At 44.4% G+C, this 21909-nt stretch overlaps 1 protein-coding gene across 3 annotated transcripts in view; it reads right to left on the minus strand.

The window, feature by feature from the left end:
• Positions 1–4174: 4174 nt before the first annotated feature.
• FMN1 (formin 1) overlaps positions 4175–21909 on the minus strand; it is a 1014107-nt gene continuing 996372 nt past the window's right edge. For all 3 annotated transcript variants that reach the window (XM_069638563.1, XM_069638562.1, XM_069638564.1), the window contains one exon: positions 4175–6144. In XM_069638563.1, the coding sequence (XP_069494664.1) occupies positions 6100–6144 (45 nt within the window). In that variant the 3' untranslated portion in view covers positions 4175–6099. The remainder of the gene's footprint in view (positions 6145–21909) is intronic.

Genomic DNA, 21909 nt, shown 5'->3' on the forward strand with positions numbered 1-21909 from the left:
TCACAGTTTCTGCCAGAATGGTGCATTTGTCTCTGGATACAGTCTTTCAATAAAAAAGGGAGAGCACATCAGAGGACACACAATGGGGAGAAACAGTACAATTATAATGAATGCCTGATGGCTTTCATTAAAAAGCATAACTAAAAACGCCATAGAATCCATATCAAAGTTCTGAATGTGTAAAGTCTTTGCAAACCAAGATGTGATGGTATGCTAGACAATCTAAAACCAAAGCAACAAGGCGAAGAACCATTCATTGATTAACTGGACTGTGCTGCTCAATCCATGCCCTCGGGTTATACTGCCGAGGCCCGAGATAAGACCGCTGTAGACTAAATGTTGCAGCCACAAAGCATGAAAGGAAAGATTAACGAAGAAGAAATTGGATAAGCACTTGCAATCTTGTGAGGACCACAGCCCGATAAATTGGACATTAGGGTTGGAAAGGATCTGCAGAAGTTTGGGCAGCATTGGAAATGACACGAGTGCCACAGTAAAGCTAAGCTTTGAAGTACCAGGATGAATTGTGAACGAGTGGTTAAGCTGTTGTGAAACCAGTAAAACTAGGCTCCTTCATACAACCAAAATTGTTTGATCGTGGCAAACCACTTTTGTCTCCTAGTGCATCCACTTTAAAGCCGTTGGGTATATTGAAGGAGGGATTGGGGCACTAACCAGATGCTTGGTACCCTAACTGATAGTGTTAATATTGCAGCATGGGTACTGGACTGGCACCTATGCCCTAAAATGGTTGTATTTAATTCTTAAAGAATGTGTAGTTCCTCTATACTCATGCATCTACAATGTAGGTTGTTGGGTGATTCCCTAAAGTAATTTGTTTGCATCAAGAGTTGCATAATTTAATTCTATCTTTAAAGAATTGCTAGATCATTTTAGCATTAACTCATTAGTCAGTAAGTATTGTAACAAAGGGATCTATTTACAATAGTTATATTAACAGCCAAAGTAATTTCTACAACCATTCCTTAATAGGCCTCAGTGTCAAGGTGACACTGCTTTATGGACGATGGAATATTAAAATACACGGTTAGTGTGATTTGATAAGGATTAGCTAAATCCTGTTCAAATGTACCTATTTTTTCTTCAAACATCCTATATCCTATATAGTTGCTTATGTGGTTCTATGCCTGTTGGGTCTATTTGGTTTCTAAGCACTTCAAATCTTCATATCCATACAATGTGTTCTCTTTCACGCAGTGAACGATGTCTCCAAACTTTGTAGTAGTTACCAAAGCAATAGAGACTAGTAAGGCTTTCAAAGTCAATGCAACTTTCGTAGCGGTCTCCTATGATACTCTGTACCATCCTTACTCAGACGAGACCGCTAAGAAAGTTGCTGCGACTTTGAAGGACTTCCTAAGCTCTTTAGCTTTGGCAACCACTACAGGGGTTGCCGACAACATTCACAGCGTGAAAGAAAACGTGTTGTATGGATTTGAAGAATTGAATAGGGACCGAATAGACCTACAAGATAGAAACGTACAAGCAACTATAAAGGATGTTCAAACCAAATTCTAACATTTAGGTACATTTGAACGGGATTTAGCCAATCATTATCAAATCACACTAACCATGCATTTCAATAATATTTCATCACCACTAAAGGAGTGTCACCTTGACACCAAGGCCATGAGGAAGCTTTTTAGCAAAACATGTGTAGTCCTATTAAGGAATGGTTTTAGAAATGCCTCTGGTTGCTAACTATTGTAAAATCAACTTGATGCAATACTTACCAACTAATGAGTTGATGCTAAAATGATGTAAACATTCTTTAAAGATAGAATTGGATTATGCAACTCTTGAAGCAAATTACTTTAAGGGAATCGCCAAATCACCCACATCCTAGATACATGTGCATAGGGAACTAGACAGTCTGTAAGAATCAAGTTTAGAAACTGGCTGGATTCCTTAGTAAGGGCTATAATGAATGCAGATATATGTATCGTTCCTCATTGGGTGTGGCAAATATACTATGATGCACAGACTGAGAAATAATTGACAGATGTTAGCAAAAGCCAGATTTGGTTGATGTACAAGTGCATAGCACACAGATATTTTGACCTTACTCCAGTACATAATTTAAGCCTAAAGTGGTGCTGTCTTGCATTTAAACCATCTGGTTTCGGAAATATTGTCCAGAAAAACTTGAAGCTGCCAAAAGACAGCTCAGTAACGTGCCACATTAAAGGATAAAGCAATGTATATACCTGGGAGTTTACATCTTTTTTTTTTTAAAGGTTTCTGCAAATGGCTCAAAACCCTAAATGCACATTGTTAGTAGTATTTATAAGAGGTTAAGTGCTTAGATTGGTTTTAAAGTGCATATTTGCATTCAGATGGTTCAAGTGGAGCAAGAATTGAAATACTAAATAAACTGCTTAAAAATTAGGAGATTAATAAAAAACCTTCTTTGCAAGTCGATAGAGGTTCTGTTAAACATTGCGCCAACAGATCAAAGATTCGTATAACAGACAGCTTTCAGCGAATTTCAAAATTTCAATGTGATCTTAATTTCAGTGCTAGGACAATACCGGATTAATTTTTGCTCCCTCCTTTTTTGCGCAAGCTGCATGGTCCATCGGCAAATGTTATACATCTCATTTTTTTGGTCATGAGTACATCAAGCTTTAGTTTCAATTGCGTGATAAACTAGGAAAAAGTTTAAAACAATGATGAGAAAACAATAAAATTGTTTAAAAAACTGAAAACCAGATTGTTGCATACAAGATAGTGTGTATCCTTATTTTGCAAGTTCTATGCAGACATTCCATTCGAAAGAGGACAACGTTCACATCCTGAGGAAACAGGCTGTATACTAATCCAAAAAACACTATCATGGGAAAAGATAAGAGGCATCGGAGATCAATCAAAAGGCATTCTTAACCCAAAATGCAACAGGGGCTTGACATGCCAGCATTCACAATTTTGTGTTTGGAAATCAACGCCCGACAGGGAGCTACATCAGCATTGCTCAATAAGGATGACTACAATTTTCTCCTGCAAGGAAAATGGGGATGTTCTCAACAGAATCTGCACCCCACAGAAATTCAATGATTGTTACAAGGAAAATTGTCACATTTCAACAGACAAAAAAGGCAAACCTACACACTTTTGGCAGAAATGTCAGGCATGTGCATGGCAATCACAGAATCTATGTTTGTGAACGCTGTCTGTTACAAAGTCCTTGCAAGCACAGTGTGGTGCCCCTCCTAGGGACAAAAATGACAGTCAAAAATGGTTTGATTTTCACTGCCAGAGTGACAGGAAGGTCATATGGCAACAACCAGCAGAAAGAGGTGCCTAAGCAACCGAGGGAGGATGCTCCTTTCATCGGGACTACTAGCATGAATGTAGGCTACAGCCTAGAATTTAAGGTGTCGCGCCACCAGGAGGTTGCCCAAATTCTACGATTGGTTTACAACCTTATCCTAGAAGAGAGTCAGCGAAGGAAGTGAAGTTCCTTACTGCCAGATACCGGGACTGCAAGTCCCATGAGAGACCTGATACAGCAGTACCTAAGCAACCTCAAATGGTGGATACAGCACACATCTAATTCTCTACAGGAAGGCTCAGAGTTTAAGATCATATCATTGTTATTCTTTCGAGAGCCACTGAAAAGCAAACAATTAGCACTTCTCTATAGAAATGCATTTGTTATATAAAGAAATCACTTGGTTACTATGGAATGCAGTGATTATACGGTTTCTACGTGTTCACAGTAATATGAAGCTACTGGTAGAGACAGCAATAACACTTTCAGGTACACCCAGGCGTTTAAACAAACTATACCAGCACTTTCTTTGCATAAAGCGAAGAGCATCTATACAGAAAGTACCAGCACGTACCCACAGGAATGTAAAGGATTTCCTACAGAATGTACTATCACTTCTCTGCATGGATCGAACCGCGTTTATACAGAAAGCAATAGCCCTTCCCTGCATGAGTGGTTTCTGTGATGTGAAATTCACCAATTCTGCGCTATAACAAATTATTTTTACAAGAATTAGGATAGAATAGTCAACTAATACAGACATGCAAGCAATGGGAAGTTGCAGCTATTCCCTGCAGGAATGTAGGGTGTGCACACTTCTGCAGTAATGAAGAGCATGTCTCGGAAAAGCACCACAGGAACACTTCTGTACGGGAACAGAAGTAAACTAAAAGAGCAGCAGAACTTTATTTCTATGAATGCATATTACATTTCAAGTAGGACTAAATATCAGTAGGAATCAGAACGCATAGTACCAGCCCCCCAACCCCACTGAAATAGATCATTTTCAAAAATAATGTACGTCTCCAAGAACACTTCACGAGAAGACTATGTATAAATTGAGGTGTCAAGGAACGATCTCCTGCAGGAATACAATGAATTTGTAGAGAAAGTGCCAGCACTTTTCTGCATGAATGCATGGACATTCCATTGAAAGAAGCTGAAGTTGATCTGCAGGAATGTAGTCAATTTACAGAGAAAGCACTGCCCATGAGGGATGGAACAACGTGGACACTGCTCTCGGGCCATCAGGATTTATTTTTTACAAGAGTAGGGTCTCATTTTTACAGATCTTGCCCTGGCACTGCTCTCATCCAACTCTGGAAAAGGCCTGGCAGTCTGGGTGATGGGCCCACAATGAAACAATTAAAGATATAATATGGGTGAAAGATTAGTCCTTAATGTGCCTTTAGTAGTCCTCAAAACAAAGGTAAATGATCCAGACTAAAAAGGGATGAATACATCTGAAGGAATATGAAAAGAATGGCACTGTGGTATACACTTTAGCCTGAAAAGGGAAGAAATAAAGGATGCAGCTGAATGTTATATATACTACTTCTAAAGGACAAACGGCAAACCTTTATGAAAAATAAGTGTTTTGACAAAAAAGTGTTTACTTTATAATTCGTTGTGTGTGGTGGATGGACTCTGCATGGTTGTCCATGTACCTGCATAGTGCAGCTTCTCAAGGACTATGCTTTACATCTCAAGTCCGGTCCGGTCATTCGGGGGTAGCGTGCACCTGCACAGTCATATGGTGGTTTGCATGGTGCTTAGATCCATGTGCCACCTGCCACTGTACAGGCCACTCAACCCAGGGGCAATTCAAACAAAGAGAAAAGGAAGCCAAGTTTGGAAGATGAATGAGAGGGCAATTGATAAAAGGTTGAGTTTTCGATGATGCTAAATTAATGCTTCCCTTTGAGCACTAAGTGCAGCTAAAAGTTATCAATTCTGTTTGCTTATTCTTTGCCCAACCAGTGGGCTTGTTCCAGGCCATTATTAGAAGAATAACCAATCCAAACGGAGGATTTCACGCATCCCTTTTCCCTCCCCATCAACCTCTCCTCTGAAGCTGAACAGGAAAGTAGTCTCCACATCATTGGTAGAGCAGTATTAATGTTCAAATGGACGCAGAATGCATCGCAGGATATACTTCAGCGGTTTGAAAGGAAGGGGTCTATAACAGAAGTTATTGCGACAGCATCTTAGACAGTCACAATAGCTGTCTAGGGATCGTAAATGTGCATTAGTCATTGCTATGATCAGGGGATATGTAAAATATACAAATTCTGCTACATTGCAAACTAACTGGTTTGGTCAATATAAGAGACAGTTCAACTCAAAGTGCTGCTTACAGCTAGCCAAAGCAGTGCTAGGGGACTGTAGGCTAGACAGCGCCTGCAAGGATTGGGCTTGCAGAACAGGAAACTGTGACAAACTGCCAGGCAGAGATTCAAGTTCTTCCGGTCTTCTGAGGTCTTTGTCCATCTTCCAAAAGGACTACTTCAGCATGCATGAGCCATCACCTCCTTCATAAATAACTTTGCCTCTTGCAGTTAATCGCTACCAGCTGAAGTGCGACACAGGTAATCAATCTGCTGATTTCTCAGCTACACCAGAAAGCCACCCAAGGGGCTCTCAAGCCCTTCCGTGCCTCAAACTTGATGTGTGTAGTACAGAAAAGGTGAAGCAAACCATTTCTGGCCCTTGCTTTCTCACGGAACGGCTGCAGAGCAGCATCACACATGGGCTGGCCCCTCAAAAGTCCAGACTGGTTGAAGGGTCTGACTGGTTGATGGGTCCTGTCAGTTGGGGGCCACACTTGCTTCTTTCTGACGCAACCTTTCTTTCTGTGGGGACAAGAAACAAAATAACAGTTATTTTTATGTTCCATATTCAAAGCAACCCGACATGTTGGTTTGAACCCTTCCCCATGAAAGCAGTCTAAGGGTTTATGTGGTTTCTTCCCATGTATAGCGATTTTTGGGGAAAGGGTGTTTGTCACATCTTATTCGACCACCCCCCCCCCCCCCAATATCCTTCTGCCATCCCTCTTATTTGTACTCGTCTTCAATAGAGGAGGTAAATGCTGATTTTCAGATGCATTTTTCAGATCAGATATACAAAAAGGACACTCTAGGGTAAACCAATACTTGAAGCAAATAACGTATCTATGGTGTTAGGAAACTTCCAAAATATAAACCATATATATCAACTCCTTCCAGATAGTGTGTTCGACAGCAGACTGATTTATACAAAATATCAACAATTAATTAAAATCTTCTAAAGGTACATCAAGGCTTAATTAAACCATTGAGGAACTGAAGACCAAGAGTTTGGCGTGAGCCCCAAAATATAGCCGCATTTATCAGGGTCAATCTAATTGTTAAAGTGTCATTAAGGAATCATCCACATTGTGCCACTTTCAATCGTGCCGTGCGCCCATCAGAAGGATCTGGTGTTTGAAGCTTCATGTTGTAGCATTCAGGCCTGATTGAGCACAAGCGTGGTGTCACTCTGGGATCACAGCCAGAGTGAATGGTAAATGCCCACACAACAGGAAAGTAACCCAGCTTGTATTATAGTGGTCAAGCCTAATTGAGAAATAACACAGTGTTGCTCTGGGATAATAGCCAGGACGTGGAGCGGGTGTCCGCGCAACAAGGTCACCCGGCTCATTGTCGAAACCGGTCTATAAAACACCTAATTTGTACAGAGCACACCAAGAACTGAAGGGGATGAGCTCTTTGTGGGATGAGCTCTGATGGCAATGCTGAGGATTAACGAGATCAGCTGTTAGGGAGAGATGTATCAGTTTATGCGTAAGCCCCTCTCCTAGTGATACTTCTGGACCTTTTCTTTCTCTTTCTCTCCTGAAGCCTTTTTCCCCCCGCATTCATTCTTATTTGCTCCAACTTTAGGGAACTCTGTTCCTTCTGAATGACCTTCTCTCAGAGTCTGCTTAAAGGCATCTGTGTTACAGTTTTGCAGCACACAGCATCCAGTGTGCAGGATTGCTGCAAACCCTTTGGGTTCTCCTTTTGATATTCTTTGACTAGCCTTACAAACAACAGTTCTTAAGGATAGAGGGATACTTGTATCCTTCCTAAAACTTCAATGTATGAGAGATTAGCACACTACCTTATGTGGAGTACTAAGGGGATAGCTAGTATCCCCCTTACCTCTGCTCCTGCGATGTTTTGGTCACAGTGGCAACCCTACAGTTATGGCTGGTGGCAGTCGATGTGTTCTACCAACTATTGTGCTATTGTTTACTGCAAACTGTATTCAATGTCTTGGTTAAGCACAATAGGGTCACCTATGGTCCAACATGGTGGCTCCTTTCTTTCATTGCCATTTACGTGCGCTGTCTAGCCCTACTACCATAAAGAGGGGGAGGTATGTGTGAGTTTTGCCTTTGGCAGGAACCATTTGTGTCCCCGCATAGGCTCCAGAGTGTCTGAAGGCAGGAAGCAGGGGACGGGTTTAACCCTCTCCGGTCCTATGTCTGCCAGAGTTCCTGAGTAGAACCAGTTCCCAATGGGCGGGTGGCTGTCAAAACTGCTGAGTTTTCAGGAGTGAATGGAAAATCCAAAAATAAGGAGGTCCTGAGGCACTGGAACAGAAGATTCAAAGATGATGACCAGAGATGCCTGCAGTCCCTTACAGTAACCGTGAAGCGACCACTGCTGTCCTGGCCCTGTTTTATCGACAGAGGAGCTCCGAAGAGGACGACTCCTTCCTTTTGGCTGGCGGGATATCAAGCCCCAAGACGAACTGCAGGTCGAGCACCCCCTCACCACCAGGTCCTGCGACCTTCCAGGGCTGCAAACCGCGAATACCAGGAGAACTCCAACCCATTTGCAGTGCACCATCTTTGCAAGAACAAATCTGCCCAGAACTTTGGTGAGCTCCAGTTGGACCTCCAGATGCAAGAATCCACAAGTCCCCTCACCAGAGTGCCGGACTTCAGAATCGAGGAAGATTGACCAGCCGATAACCAGCCTTATTGGAGTTTATAAGGCACCAGAACTAAAGACTGGCATGGGAGACCGAAGACATCCTTGCTGAGGGTCCTTTTTTGCGACTGCTGCTGTGACATCCAATTCATAGTCCTTCCTTTCGTCACCAGACCGAGGAATCGGGTGACTGGGCCGGTTGCTGCTGCACAGGGAAGAATCCAGTTACATTTGCTTCTTCTGACCGAAGGTACAGTGGGGCTCAAGGTAGAACTTACCTTAAGTTGAATAGTCACTCCAGCATGACTGGAGTGCGTTACAAGGTATTTGGGTGTTCCCCTATACCTCTGGCCAAGGCTTCGCAGCTTGTGTCCTATGCAGCAGGGTCCATATACAATGTGTTATCTTGCTAAGCATTTTTATTTTAGTGACTAAAGGAACTTTGCCTTTCCTGCGGAAGACTTTTCTTGTACTCCTACACCGACTTTTGGATAGTTAGGGATTGGACTGCTAAAGCATTAGAAGCTTTAAAAAGTATTACTATAAAGTGAATTACTGCTAAAGTTTTGAATAACCCCTTTTTCCCTTCCTACAGACTTGGTCGATGTGACTTTAATACATGAAATAACCTATAATTTCTCTGTAATAAATGCGAGTGGGCGGCACTACAAGTAATACTGTAGAACTGTCAGTGTCATAATTTTAAGAGTGAGTAACTACCAGTGAAACGTATTGTGAATTCTTCCTAGGTGTATTGGTTAGTCTAAAAGAGTATTTACTTACTTGCCTTGTGTATATAAAATAAAAGTATATTTTACTATAACTGTGTGGAAACGTTTCTTTGAACTATTGTATTGACTGTGTTCAGTGTACTTGCCTGCAGCTCACATCCTCCTCCTAAAATAAGCCTGGCTTCTCTGCCCTTCTACCAAATCCTTTGGGTAGTACAGACTTATACTTAGAGTTGGGGACTGGTTTATCAAGCGATGGTTTTATAGAGTCTTAACTCCAGGTGGACTTTAGGAAAACTCCCCTAACACCAGCATAATCATTTTAGCTTCCCTACTTGACCACACACATCAGTGTTGTGTAATCCGGCAAAGCTAGTAGCATTACGAAACAGGGACAAACATCATTTTTAAGCTCCCTGTGGAAATAAAAACAGGAATGTACATTTGCTTAAATGTTTTTTACCCAGCTCAATGCTACTTAATTTAGACTGCAGAATGACAAAGCAATGTCTGGCTATCAGGGTTTAAACTTAACTTTAACTATTAATTATAAAAGTGTCAGCGGATAAGTTCCACGTTCTGCTTGTGAAAAACACAAAAGTAGCACTCCATGCAGCTCACAGGCAGAAAGTGTAGACTGGAAGCCATTCCAAGGCTCATCTTTAAGTGCTAGTAAAGCATACAAGCTGGTGGCTAGTCACTTAGAAAACAAACTCAGAAAATACCAAGAGACTGCTGAAATAATTACCTAGATTTAATATTGTGTTTCAGTTGGGTCAGCCCTATCCGTACTGAACATAGCAGGTGTTTGAGGATACAATTTATATTATGTTATGTTTTGTATAACCCCGGGGTCGGAACTGGGATACATGGAGCAGGAGCTGAAAGTAGCTCCTGGGTGTCAGGACTTTACTCTGACCATGAGCTATCAAATTTAGTTTCAGAAAAGTATTTATGGTGTCCTGGAAAAACCCCAGATTTCTGAAAGCTAACCCTTTCTGCACTCCTATTCTCACCAAGAAATATCAAAATAATGTTTGTATTCGGTTTTTTGGTTAAAAACACAATGCAACCTTTATCATACGCATGAGCTTCAGGGCTCATTTTGAAGAGAACCTCCCTAGCAGAGTATTTTCACTTCAATATTGGATATTTGCCTGAAATTAGCATTGTTTAATTCCGAAACTGCTACATCGCGCTACATTGCCGCCATAGACCAGCATCTGCAGTTTTGCAGAGCTACCTGTTCGTTTCCTGCCTTGAATTACACCGAGATTTGAATTTCAAAGATGGCCACCGGATTATAGTCTGCTGGCTGCAGCCATCAACCGGCCAGTGATTGGTTGAACCTACCTTTATCCTACCAATCACTGAACCGGGAGGAGTTCAGCCGGCCCCTTTGTCTAAGGTCCCGTGAGTAAGACTCCTGTCCCGAGCCTGTCGGAGGCGAGAGGAACGGGGAATGTTTGCTACGCTTCTAACCCACCCTGCACACTCACCACTCTTCTGACCTATCCCGTGTCCCACGAGCCTTCATCATCAGTTCCTCTAGACCCTGTGCCACCCCTTGCTCTTCGTTGGCTTGTACCTACCTGCCGGCTTCACCGCCCGCCATGCCCTGTCTCGCTTGCCAACGTCTGAATACAACCTCCGTATTTGCCACGGTCGCCACCAAGGACTGGTCCTGCTCTACGGCCGCTGATGCGCGGTCTCTCTACCTGCCTTCGCTCATCACCAAGGTACGATATGCAGCAAGTAACAGTTCCCCGATCAATCTTCTAAGATCGAGTCACTTCATGTCCGTCGCCTCTACTGCTCCAGATATGTATTTTTGTTGTCACATAAGCAGTGGCTTCTGCCTCACAGCAGTACTGTATCACCACACCTGTCCTTATCAACATGTCCTGACCCTACATAGCATGTTACAGTAACTTCTATGATTGTTTGCATAGTTTTTAGTGCCTACGGCTACCTATCCTACTTAGTCACCATTACGGCGCACAACCAAAGATCCGCTTAGCTCGCCCACAGTGGCACCTTTACAGCATTGCTACTTTATCTACCCCCTCTTGACTACTTATAGTCATCACCCAGTACTCTGTTTTGCTCTACATCGCTACAATTGTGGAATGTATTCATTGAACATAGCCTATCATTTTTTGCCTGCCTACTGCCGTTCCTGAGCAGCGTGTTCAATGTATCTATGTTTCTGTATAACTGTACTGCAATAGTTTAGCATTTTTGCCTGCCTACTGCCATTGCTAGGAGTTTGCGCAACACTGTATCTCTGCCTTGCAATATGTCACTGTCATATCCCAGCTTGTTGCCCTAGTTCTTCTCTGCTATTTTCTATTACCCACAAGGGACTAGCCATACACAGGTCATCGCTGCTGTTGCTCAGCACCCTGCCGTCTAATTCATTTCTGCCACTGCATTTTACCACAGTGCCTCTTCGCCTGCTCGCCTACAACCAGAGTTGAACAGCTTGCCTTTTCCAAATACTCCCCAATGCTCTCTCATGGCATCAGAATCTCACCGAGCCTGCTCACCCCACACTCTCCTGCGTGAGACGGCCACCGTTCTCCCCAACTCTGATGACACACCCCACTCCCTTTCTACCATCCATCTCTTGCCCATAAAATGCACCTAGCCTGCGTGCCGTTGCCACAACCAGTCTCTCGGACTTCCTTGTTCACAGATATCACATGCTGAGGTCCCGCAGCAAACCTGCACAACACCAAAGTCGCCCTAGGCCAACGGTTCTCAGAAAACGTATGCTGGGCACACGTTCATCATGCCTCACTGCCACTACGCGGCTAGATGCCAGCTACCTCATGCTTGTTACCTCTCAAAAAGCCTCCACCAAGATACCCCCTGCAGGGCCCCTGCCACTCCCTGACAAACCCCTTGCCACTCCTAGAGCCCTCTGATCGCTATCTACGAATCTCTCTACTACACCTTGCCCACCAGGATTCCACTACTCTCTTCCCACAATACCCATGGTCACTCCATCTGTCAATAAGAGCACCCCCCCCCCCCATCAATTGTGCCCTCATAAACGCACAGACGCTCCCCGCCCAAGCTACTGAGATTTGCGACCTTCTCACCAACCTCGATCAGGACCTCCTAGGCATTAAAGAGTCCTGGCTTCATGATGCAGCTGGACCTGCTATCTCTTTAGCTCTTGCTTCAGGCTACACCATTCACCGACAAGACAGATGGCACATGAAAGGGGGTGGAATAGCCATCATAGTCAAAGAAGCTCTGTCCCTCAGAATAGTCAACTCCCACTGGAAGGTGACGCTGATGCCATCTATGCCAAACTCTCCATCTCCCCCAACTGCACAATTACTATGCATATTGTCTACCGGACCCTAGGCCCGGTTGCAGACTTTCAGGCTAACTTACTCAACTCCCAGGAGAGGACCTTAAAACCATTACCAAAACTATTCTTCTTGGTGACTTAAACTTGGGCCTCAACGACCCTAAAGACAAACTCGCCAAAGCTCTTGCAAAGGAACTTAAGGACATGGGGTTTGAGCAAAGAATCACCAGGCCAACCCACTGCAAAAGACTGACTGGCTGACTATAGCTGCTCCTCCACCATCAGTTCCAACACCCCATACCCTTGGACTGACCACCACCTCATCCAATTCACTATCCCTAGAGCCACTGCCACTATAACGCATACACCTGCACCCCAGTATTGGCGAGAAGTTCACGTAACCTCTCCAAAGACAACCTCCTACCTTTTCTTGAGGCCCCTGCTTTCAAGCCCCCATTCCCAAAAGACCCTGGCTTGTTAGCAGAATTGTACAATGACACCCTCAAAATAGCAATTGACGCCATCACCCCACTGGAACCAAAAAGAGCCAAGAAATCTATGCATGTTAACTCTTGGTACACAGCAGAACTTCAAGCGCTACGTACCCTCAAACGTAATGCCCTGACCCAATGGCAAACTAAGCCCAGTAACACCTCCAAGGATGAATTCAAAAGGTTGTCTGATTAATATTTTATTTGAATCAGGGGTTTCATCCCAGATTTCTTAAGGATGTGAATTTGGAAGAAGTAGAAGTTCCCGATGTTGAGAGTAGATTGAGAGCCATGGCTGAGAATGTTAAGAAGACTATAGAGGCTTTGCAGAAGAGCAAGTCAAATTACAAGAGGTTTGCTGATCGAAAGCGTAGGGCAGCTCCAATTTATTCAACAGGTGATTTGATTTGGCTTTCCAGCAAGAATATAGCTCTGAAGGGTAAAGATAAATTTAGCCCACGTTTCCTGGGGCCATTTGAAATTGACAAAGTTATTTCTCCAGTCACTACTAAGCTCAAGTTGCCCTCTAGCTTAGCTCAAGTTGCCCTCTAGCTTAAAAGGTACATCCCACATTTCATGTCAACCTCTTGAAACCCTGTATTTCGGGAACCAGATTAACTCAGGTACCAGGTCCAGTTAGTGTTGATGGTTCAGGAGAGGAGTATGAGGTTCAGGACATTCTGGATTCTAGATTGGTTTGAGGTAAATTGCAGTATTTAATAGATTGGAAAGGGTATGGACCTGTGGAAAGATCATGGGTAGCTAAGCAAGATGTACACTCACCAATGTTAGTCAAGAGATTTCATTTACGTAGACCTGAGAAACCTGGCCCTGGGGCAGGGCTTTGCCGGGGGGGGGGGGTACTGTCAGGTCCCTGGGTAATAGGAGGTGTCAGGTTAGGCATCATTAATTACTAAGAGGCTAGTAGTGGTTAAGGAGGGTCATTTACATTGAAAAGGTATTTCCTTAATCTGATCTACCATTCAGCCAGCAACTATTGTCCCAACTCATGATGGAGAACTTCCTGTTCAGCAGTGATTGGCCAGTGACTATTGTGATGTTGTTTGGAACCTCTGGAGAGGTTCTAAACTGCCTTTCATCAAGATCAGCACAGGAATGGTCACAGCGCACAAGAGCTCCAGATTAAAACAAGAAAACAGAGTAAAGAAAGCACATCTCTTAAAGAAAACTAGAGTCTGGAAACAACTACAGATAAGTGACAGTGATAAAAGATCAAAGTTTATTCAAAAGAAAAGATGGAAAATAATTTATTGTTGAGATTAATTATTGAATGTTAAATCTGAGATGTGTTATTTGCAGGTTAACCGGTGTTTCCAGAATTAAGGAGGCCAGAGGAATCCGGACCGTTTGTTTTGTTCTCCACTTCCCCCTTTCCCCCAGTTTAGTCTATCGAGCAGTTGTTCATTTGACTGTTGGGTGGACTGGATTGGAGGATTGGTGGGCTTGCGTCTGCTCCTGCAGGATTTTTGGCACTGGGACCTGATAAAAAAAGCCATCATCCATGCTAAGGCCAAATACCAGAATTACAAATGCCCAGTCACATTCCAAAGAAATGTTCGCCATCTTCAGAGACCTAGTCACTCCTACCACCAGCACAGACAACATTGTTAAAGATGAAGCATGGTGTTCTTCTATTCAATCAGCCATGCTCAATAAAATAGACCTTCTACAGATCAAAATTCGTGCTCACCACATAGCCTTGCCTAAACAAAACCCACCCCTTCGCCCATTATAAACACCACTCTCCAAGATAAGAGCATCTTCTCCTTCACAGATATCACTGAGACAGAAGTCCTTGACCTCCTCAAACACCTAAAGCCTTCCATCTGCAAAGGTGATAACTGTCCAGCCACCATCATTAAAGAATGTCCACACTCCCTTGTACCGTTTGTGACAGCATTCATTAATGCCTCATTCGCAACAGGCCTTGTCCCCCTCTGTATAAAAGAAGCATGGGTATGCCACCTCCTTAAAAAACCTCTCTAGACCCTGCTGCCCCCAACAACTACCGCCCTATTACAACAGTCCCGTTACTCCTTACAATTCTTGACAAGGCAGCCTACAATCAAATTAAGCACTTCCTCGAATCCAATCGCATCCTTGGTAAGAGGCAATCTGGGTTCAGTCAAGGTCACGGTGCGGAATCTGCGTTACTAGACCTTAAAAACCAAATATCTGAAATCATGGACAAAGGTAAACCAGGCCTTCTCCTCCTTCTCCCTCTGGATCTATCTGCTGCATTTGATCTTGTTGACCACAAGACTCAGCAAACATCTTACCAATGCAGCTTAATTTTCCACAGAAGCCACCACATGGATCACTTCCTTCTTGGAGGATAGAGCCATTAAGGTCTTCTCCAACCAGACCTGTGCAGCCCAACCACCATTCACTGCGGAGTACCCCAGGGCTCCTGCTCAGCACTGACTCTGTACAACCTATTTACTAAGTCTCTCTTTGACAACCTGCACATCCTCGGCATAGCATACACAAACTATGTTAACGACACTCAGGTCCTCATACCCCTCTCTAGCTCCTACGAACAAGACGCAAAGTCTCTCCACATGATCTATGCGACCATCCAAGCATGGATGGCAGCAAATGGGCTGTGTCTCAATGGAGACAAAACAGAGAAACACGTTTTAGCAAATATGTGTCTATTGTGTTATGTCAGTTCTGAGTAACAGACTAGGCACATAATTCTAGTCACTACTCCGTTGGATTTGTCGAGCTGCATATCCTCCCTGCAGCTGATGGTAGCGAAAGAAGCTCACACAGATGTTTGTCTGCATCATGCTTTGGCTTGTACTTTGTAGAACCACGTTGACTTTAGGACATATGCTCTGACAAACATGCCATCATAATGCTACCATCTTACTTTTCTGGCACAGTTTTCCACTTTGTAAACCGATATCCAATTCAGCTGTGTAGGGATCAGTCAGGTGAGATCTTGAAATCAATGACTGCTGGATGAGCAAAGTAGTATCTTACAGGCAGGAAATCGTGAAACATACTAATAGTATGTGTGTGCTTGCTGCCTATCCCAGGGTTACGAGTAAACTCAACAGCAAAGCTGATATTGGCACATGCAACCTGTGAAGTACAGATCTGCTGCCCAGATTCAGATTTATGAGAATGTGCAACCAAACGGACACCCCAAAACTAGGTTTTAGAAAGGAACTGCGGTCTGCAGTGAGCTATTTTTTCCTTCTTATCCTTATATGGCATGCTGTCGCCTATACAATCTTATTTATATTCTGTATACTGTAACACAAAGTGACTACCTGCTTATCGTTAATGTACCAACAAGGTGCAAAGGTATTTCACAAACCTTGAATGAGGAAAAATAAACTATGGAATGTATAGGACTTGTTTTCTAAATATGGTGCTTGCAGGTCAATCCGATGCCATTTACATTTTGATAACACGCACCGTTATACCTCTTATTAGAAAGGCAAAATAAAGATGCTTGCTTAATGATTGTTATCAGTGCTCAATTAATCCATTATCCGTCACAGAATCATACTGGTAACATTGCGGCGAGTTCTAGTTGGTGTTTATTTCAACAAATGTGATGCTATGTTGGGGCCGGGAGAGTACACGTCTGTTTATGGGGGCTTGAAGTACCGAGCAGTACTTCAAAACAATTTGGTTTAGGGGGAATGTGTTCGTAACAATGCCCGGGGGCCCATCACTCCAGTACACTCCTCCTCAAACCCTCACCTTCATTAACATTCAATTGAGGCAATGCAATGATCATTAAAAAGCCAGCCCTGGTTTCCTGAGGCGAAGACCCCTGTCCCCGCCAAATCTAGCAGCTCATTCACATCATGGGAAGCATGTGTCATTGTTAGGGAGAATTCTCAAAAATGTGCTAATTCCCTCCACCTTAGAGACAGAACCCCAGCAACTTTGCTGGATTTTGAGGACTTCATTTTTTTTTAACCTGGAGAGTGTGACCCTTTTCCCACTCATGTATTTTTGTGTGAATTTTACCTCTGCGTTTCTTTTGGTTATGGAGTCTAACAAACTCCATAGGCATCATCTTTTACAATTGTGTCATGCAGCACCCTCAGTGCAGTGGCACAGGGAAGTCTTTTAGATTTCCCAAGGTTTAAATACCTTCTCTGGGATAAACTACTGTTTCCCAGGGCAGTAAAGTGAAATTGGCTTTACTTAGCATTGTACTTGCTAACCCAGCAAACACTATCTTCCAATAGGGTGCTGGAGGGGTTACTTAGTATCCCGTGTCTAAATGCTCATGTAACATTTTTTTATGTTACCCTTTCCTCAATTGACTGGTTGGTGGCAGTGGTTTCATTTTGAACTACCAAGGTTTGCATTTACCGCGACCGTTCGCGGACCCGGTAACGTTAACCACTGGAGCCATCTTTTTCAAAATGGCGTCCAGCCTCCGGTTTTTGTTTTTCACCATGTCTTTGTGGAAAGGTCCTTTTAGAGTTTTTTTATATGCGTGCCAAACCAGGTTTGGTCTCTGTTCATTCGCCTTTAGCGGGCTTCAGGAGTGAAACCACCCTCTGGCTCCAGAGTGTCTGGGGTAGGCAAGAAGTGAGGGAGGTGCCCGCAGCTCCCTGCGCTTGGTGCCCGTAGCTCCCTGTGCTTAGTCTCCTAGGAGACCCTTATGTACTCTGTGGTGATTGGCTGGCTGACTGTCCGGCAAGGACAGCCACCCTGCTGGGTGAATGACAGCTAGGCTGGAATGAATGGGAGAGAACTGAATAAAAGGCAAGTCTCTTGGCTTGGAAGGCAGAGTCGACCACTGGACAAAGGAACCGAAGAAGAGCTTGAAGAGGACGGCTGCTGCAACTCCTGGATCATTGGTTTGCCCGGTGAAGCCATGCTGCGTCTGAATCGCCAAGTTCGCATCGACAGAGAAGCCTCTGCAAGGACGACTTCTCCCCTTGAGTTGCTGGGACCAATCAACTCCCAAGTAAGCCACCTGGACACCCATCTCGGAGCTGGTTGAATTTCTTCAGAGTTGCTGCAGGAAACCGTAGAGCCAGGGAGAGGGACACCAGATTGTGTGCGTTGCTTGCAAGCTGGCCTACAGCTTTTGTAAGATCCTCCAGACTCCCACGAAGCAGGACTGACCAAGCCTGACCCCCCCTCAGACGAGTGTGGGACCTCAGATGTGAGGAAAGTCCACCTTGACAATCAGGAACCACGCTCATTGCCATTTGCTGTACCGCAAGGAGCTGAAACGCGAAACAGCCACTGAAAGTAAAGTTTGCCAGTTGCCAGCTTTGACGGTGCCAGTAAAGTGCAGTAGTCCCCCAACGTCCTCCCTCTTGTCCCCACGACTGAGGCCCAGGAACAGTGAGATCTACAGAGCTGCACAGGAACAGATTCATCAGCTGCATCTTTTCTTCTTTACAAAGGTACTGTAAAACAAGTCTAAGAAAGCGTACCTCTTACTGTAGAAGTGCGCGTAACTTCCACAACCCACAAGTCTGATCAGCTTGTGGCCCGACATTTGATTCTTCTTTTCATCAAAGACTGCTAAGAACTTGTGCAAAGACTTTTCCATTACTTACCAGAAGTGCTTTATCCTCTCCAAGACTTTTGCCCATTGACTTTGGCTTAGCCTATTGAATTGAATGACTTCTAGTCAACTCTTAAAGTATCTGCACTGCTTAAGAATATTTGCGGTCTCTTGTGTTTGATAACCTTTGCCTTTTACCAACTTTTAAAGAGTATTCTGAATGCCAACAGTAAGGTATTAATGTCCCCAGCACCCTTGTTACTGAAGTTACCTGTGGGTGTAGGTTGCGTCTGTGGGCCATCCCAAAGGGGCCTCGTCTGATCCAGAAACTCAAAGTGTACAGTATTGAAGTATATTTGCGTGTTACTATTCTATTGATCCCTTCTGAAGAAGGCTTTATAACTAATAAATAAATTATTAATTGTTTATGCAAGAAAGCTTGAGTGTAAGAGTTTATATGAATACCTGTAACTGTGAATCTTTGTGTAACTCCACTACATTTCCCCTCTTGAGATAGGCCTGGCTGCTCAACACACTACCAAAACTGTAGTACAAGCTTATACCAAATGTTGGGTTGCCTATACCTGTAGTCATAGTTGTTTGTAGTAGTTACACTTCGGAATCCCCTGCAGCGTCCGGCTCATTTGCATGCTCGTTTGTGGAGCCGGTACATGTTGCCATGGCGCCTGCACAAACTGCGGCGGAATCCGTGTCAGCTGACACGGCTTGTACGTGAAAGACGTATGGCAAGAGAGACGCCCCATACGGCTTCAAATTGCCGTCTTTCAAGGGGGCTCGTTGCTGCTAATTAGCGTTACTAGCTACTGCGGTTACGTCCGTCCTATCCTTCGTGAAATCTCCTCCCGAGATTTTAACCCCGCTTACATGGATCATTGAGACTCTTTCTCCTTCTATGTACTGTTTATCGATCGTTACAGCTTTTGACCCGGACTGCTCCTGACTTGCTCTCTCGCTCCCCTGGTCTCCGTCGTACCCTCCTGGTTCTTGACGCGGAACGTTACTGGATTGTTCTCCCTGCTTCCTACAGTCTCTCGTGGCACCGTTCCGGCTGGCAGTCGCGGAACGGACTCTTCCTGCTTCAGCTGCCTTTTCGCAGACTGCCGACAAACACCCACTCGAAGCACCACAGCTACTCCGCTCCTCGCCTGAACGTGTGGATTCTCAGGGGATTCAGTAGCGGTATTTCGGGTGAGATTTGCCAGCGCTCTCTCTGTTTTTAATTCTTTCATTCGCTACTGTATGGTGGGGATTTTTTCCTTTTACTGATACTGGGACATCGTTGGATTATTAGACTTTGGGAACATTCCATCAAAGTGCATCCGAACGCTTTCCTGAGACTGCACCAACCCAACACTAGTGCGACCCTCGTGCCGCCGGGTTACTTCCCTATACTAATATTCTTGTTTGTTATTTTTTCCTGCCTTTGCCTCCAAATCGGGACTTATTTCAATCCTGTTAAACCCACTATTCTGGTCTGTTTTTTGGTTCATGCTGTTTTTGGGTATCTCTTCCACTGTCCCACTCATTAAGTTTAGTTACTTATTTTCATAGATCCATCCTGGGGAAGCTCCACTCCAATACTAACCTACATATTTTTTGACTTATACCACTGTTTGATTGTTTGGGTTATCGCAACACTGTTTAATATTCTTTGTATTCCTTTACAGCATTGGTATTGGCGGTGCGTGTTCTCCCCGCTCTTTTATTCAATTGACACCTCTGCCTGTCCCAATCGAAACAGCAGAGAGGTACATTGTAGAAAAGAGCCCCTCTTTGAGGAAGCCTGAGTCTTGTACTCACTCAGGGGGCTGGAAGTGAAGGCTGAATATTGACTCTTGTACCCCCATCATCTCCAAGGTCATCTATCTACATCCTTGACCTCAACGGAGTGGTGAGTAACAGTAGTGTTCCCAGAGGGTACTGCATACAAACTTTGCCCAACAGTCATCTGTGCTTGGGAAGTAGGATACAGACATCAGCTGTCTTCCACAAGTCTGTGTCAAAAACATGTATTCTGGTGCAGTCATAGTGCTGCTGCCATCTAGTGGATATTTCTGAAAATTCCACTGGGACACAGCAGACGCAGCTTATGGTGCCCATAAACACTGGAAACAATTATTGCCAGGCACTGATAAAGGGACTCCAGGAACTAATTAACTCAGCGCCTGGGAAATTACAAACCCTGATAGCACTTGGAAGGCTACACCGTGCATTAGTGCACTGTACACTGCACAAGATGGCTGCTGCTGTTTGAGCTCCGCAAGCAAGTGCCGGTGGAGGAGGCCGGTTGAACATCCCGATGACAGCGGTGTGCGGTACTGCTCAATTTGGTGTAGCTGTGGTACACTTGTGTCTGCCGAATGCGCTATGGCAGAGAGAAGGCCAGTGAGCCTGTGCGGGCCAGGAGCTGCCGCATGGAGGCATGACCTCCGGGAGGCCTGCTGTGAGTTCTGGGCACCCAGTGGGTGGCACGTGGACTGGAGGTGGCCTGACCACAGACTGCACCTTGCTGGGTGCTGAGGCCCCTCAGAGAAGAGCAGGCACGGCCACGCACTTGATGCCTAATCACTGATTCCATGTCATTACCTTTCATTCATGTTATTGGTCATACATTGCCTACATAGTGTTTATATTTCTAGTAATTCACCCATTCTATGCCTAGAAATCGCATCAACCTAGCTGTGCCTTATGACCTGCACACTTGTGTGCATGTACAAATGTTGGACCTAGCTGTGCCTTATGACCTGCACACTTGTGTGCATGTACAAATGTTGGACCTAGCTGTGCATTAAGACCATTTGTTTTCTTTTTCCTTACCGCCCCCCGCCCCCCCCTTGGTACTGCATTTGTGTTCTCTCTGGCTATTTCTTCTCTCCCTCTATCCTTCATCCTCACCTCTCCTTCACCTCCATGGCACTCACCTTCTCCCCTACACATTCTAATTGCTATGCTATCACCTATCCTCCCTCTAACGAAGTCTGAAAGAAAAAAGTTTAAAAAAAAAGACCTCCTGACCACAGACACCTACATCAGCGCAACTTCCAGACAGATTGTCAGAGATATCCTCTTTTTGTCCCCTCTCCACATCTATGGATTCATCTGATCGCCACCGTCTCTCCTCTCATCCTCCCCGATTAATGGTGGCACTAGATGGGAAGTACTCTTGGCGGGCTTATCATCCAGGTGTATCATTAATATCTACCGCAATGGCACCATCATGGCTCAGGGTCCTCAACCCAACCTCCACTTCTTTGACTGGCACCTGCCGTCTCTCATAAACCTCCTTCCAAATCCTGCTACTCCTTACTCTCTGTACCTCCTCCTCCGACAGGTGTATCACGCCCCTGTACACCTCCTCGGAAAACATTTAAAGGAAGAGACATGCTTAATCTAGCCATGATTAACGCTCGCTCTACTATCAAACACGGACATCTGCCTCCTTCCTGAAGACATTGATGTCCTTGCTCTTACTGAGATGTGGTTCATTGCCAGCTCAGTCAATGCATTTGACTCCCTTCTCCCTGATGGCTACAAGATCATCTCTAAGCCTCGCTCTAACAGTGCTGG

Source organism: Ambystoma mexicanum, chromosome 14 (assembly GCF_040938575.1).
Source record: "Ambystoma mexicanum isolate Mex_15411 chromosome 14, UKY_AmexF1_1, whole genome shotgun sequence".
Lineage (NCBI taxonomy): Eukaryota > Metazoa > Chordata > Amphibia > Caudata > Ambystomatidae > Ambystoma > Ambystoma mexicanum.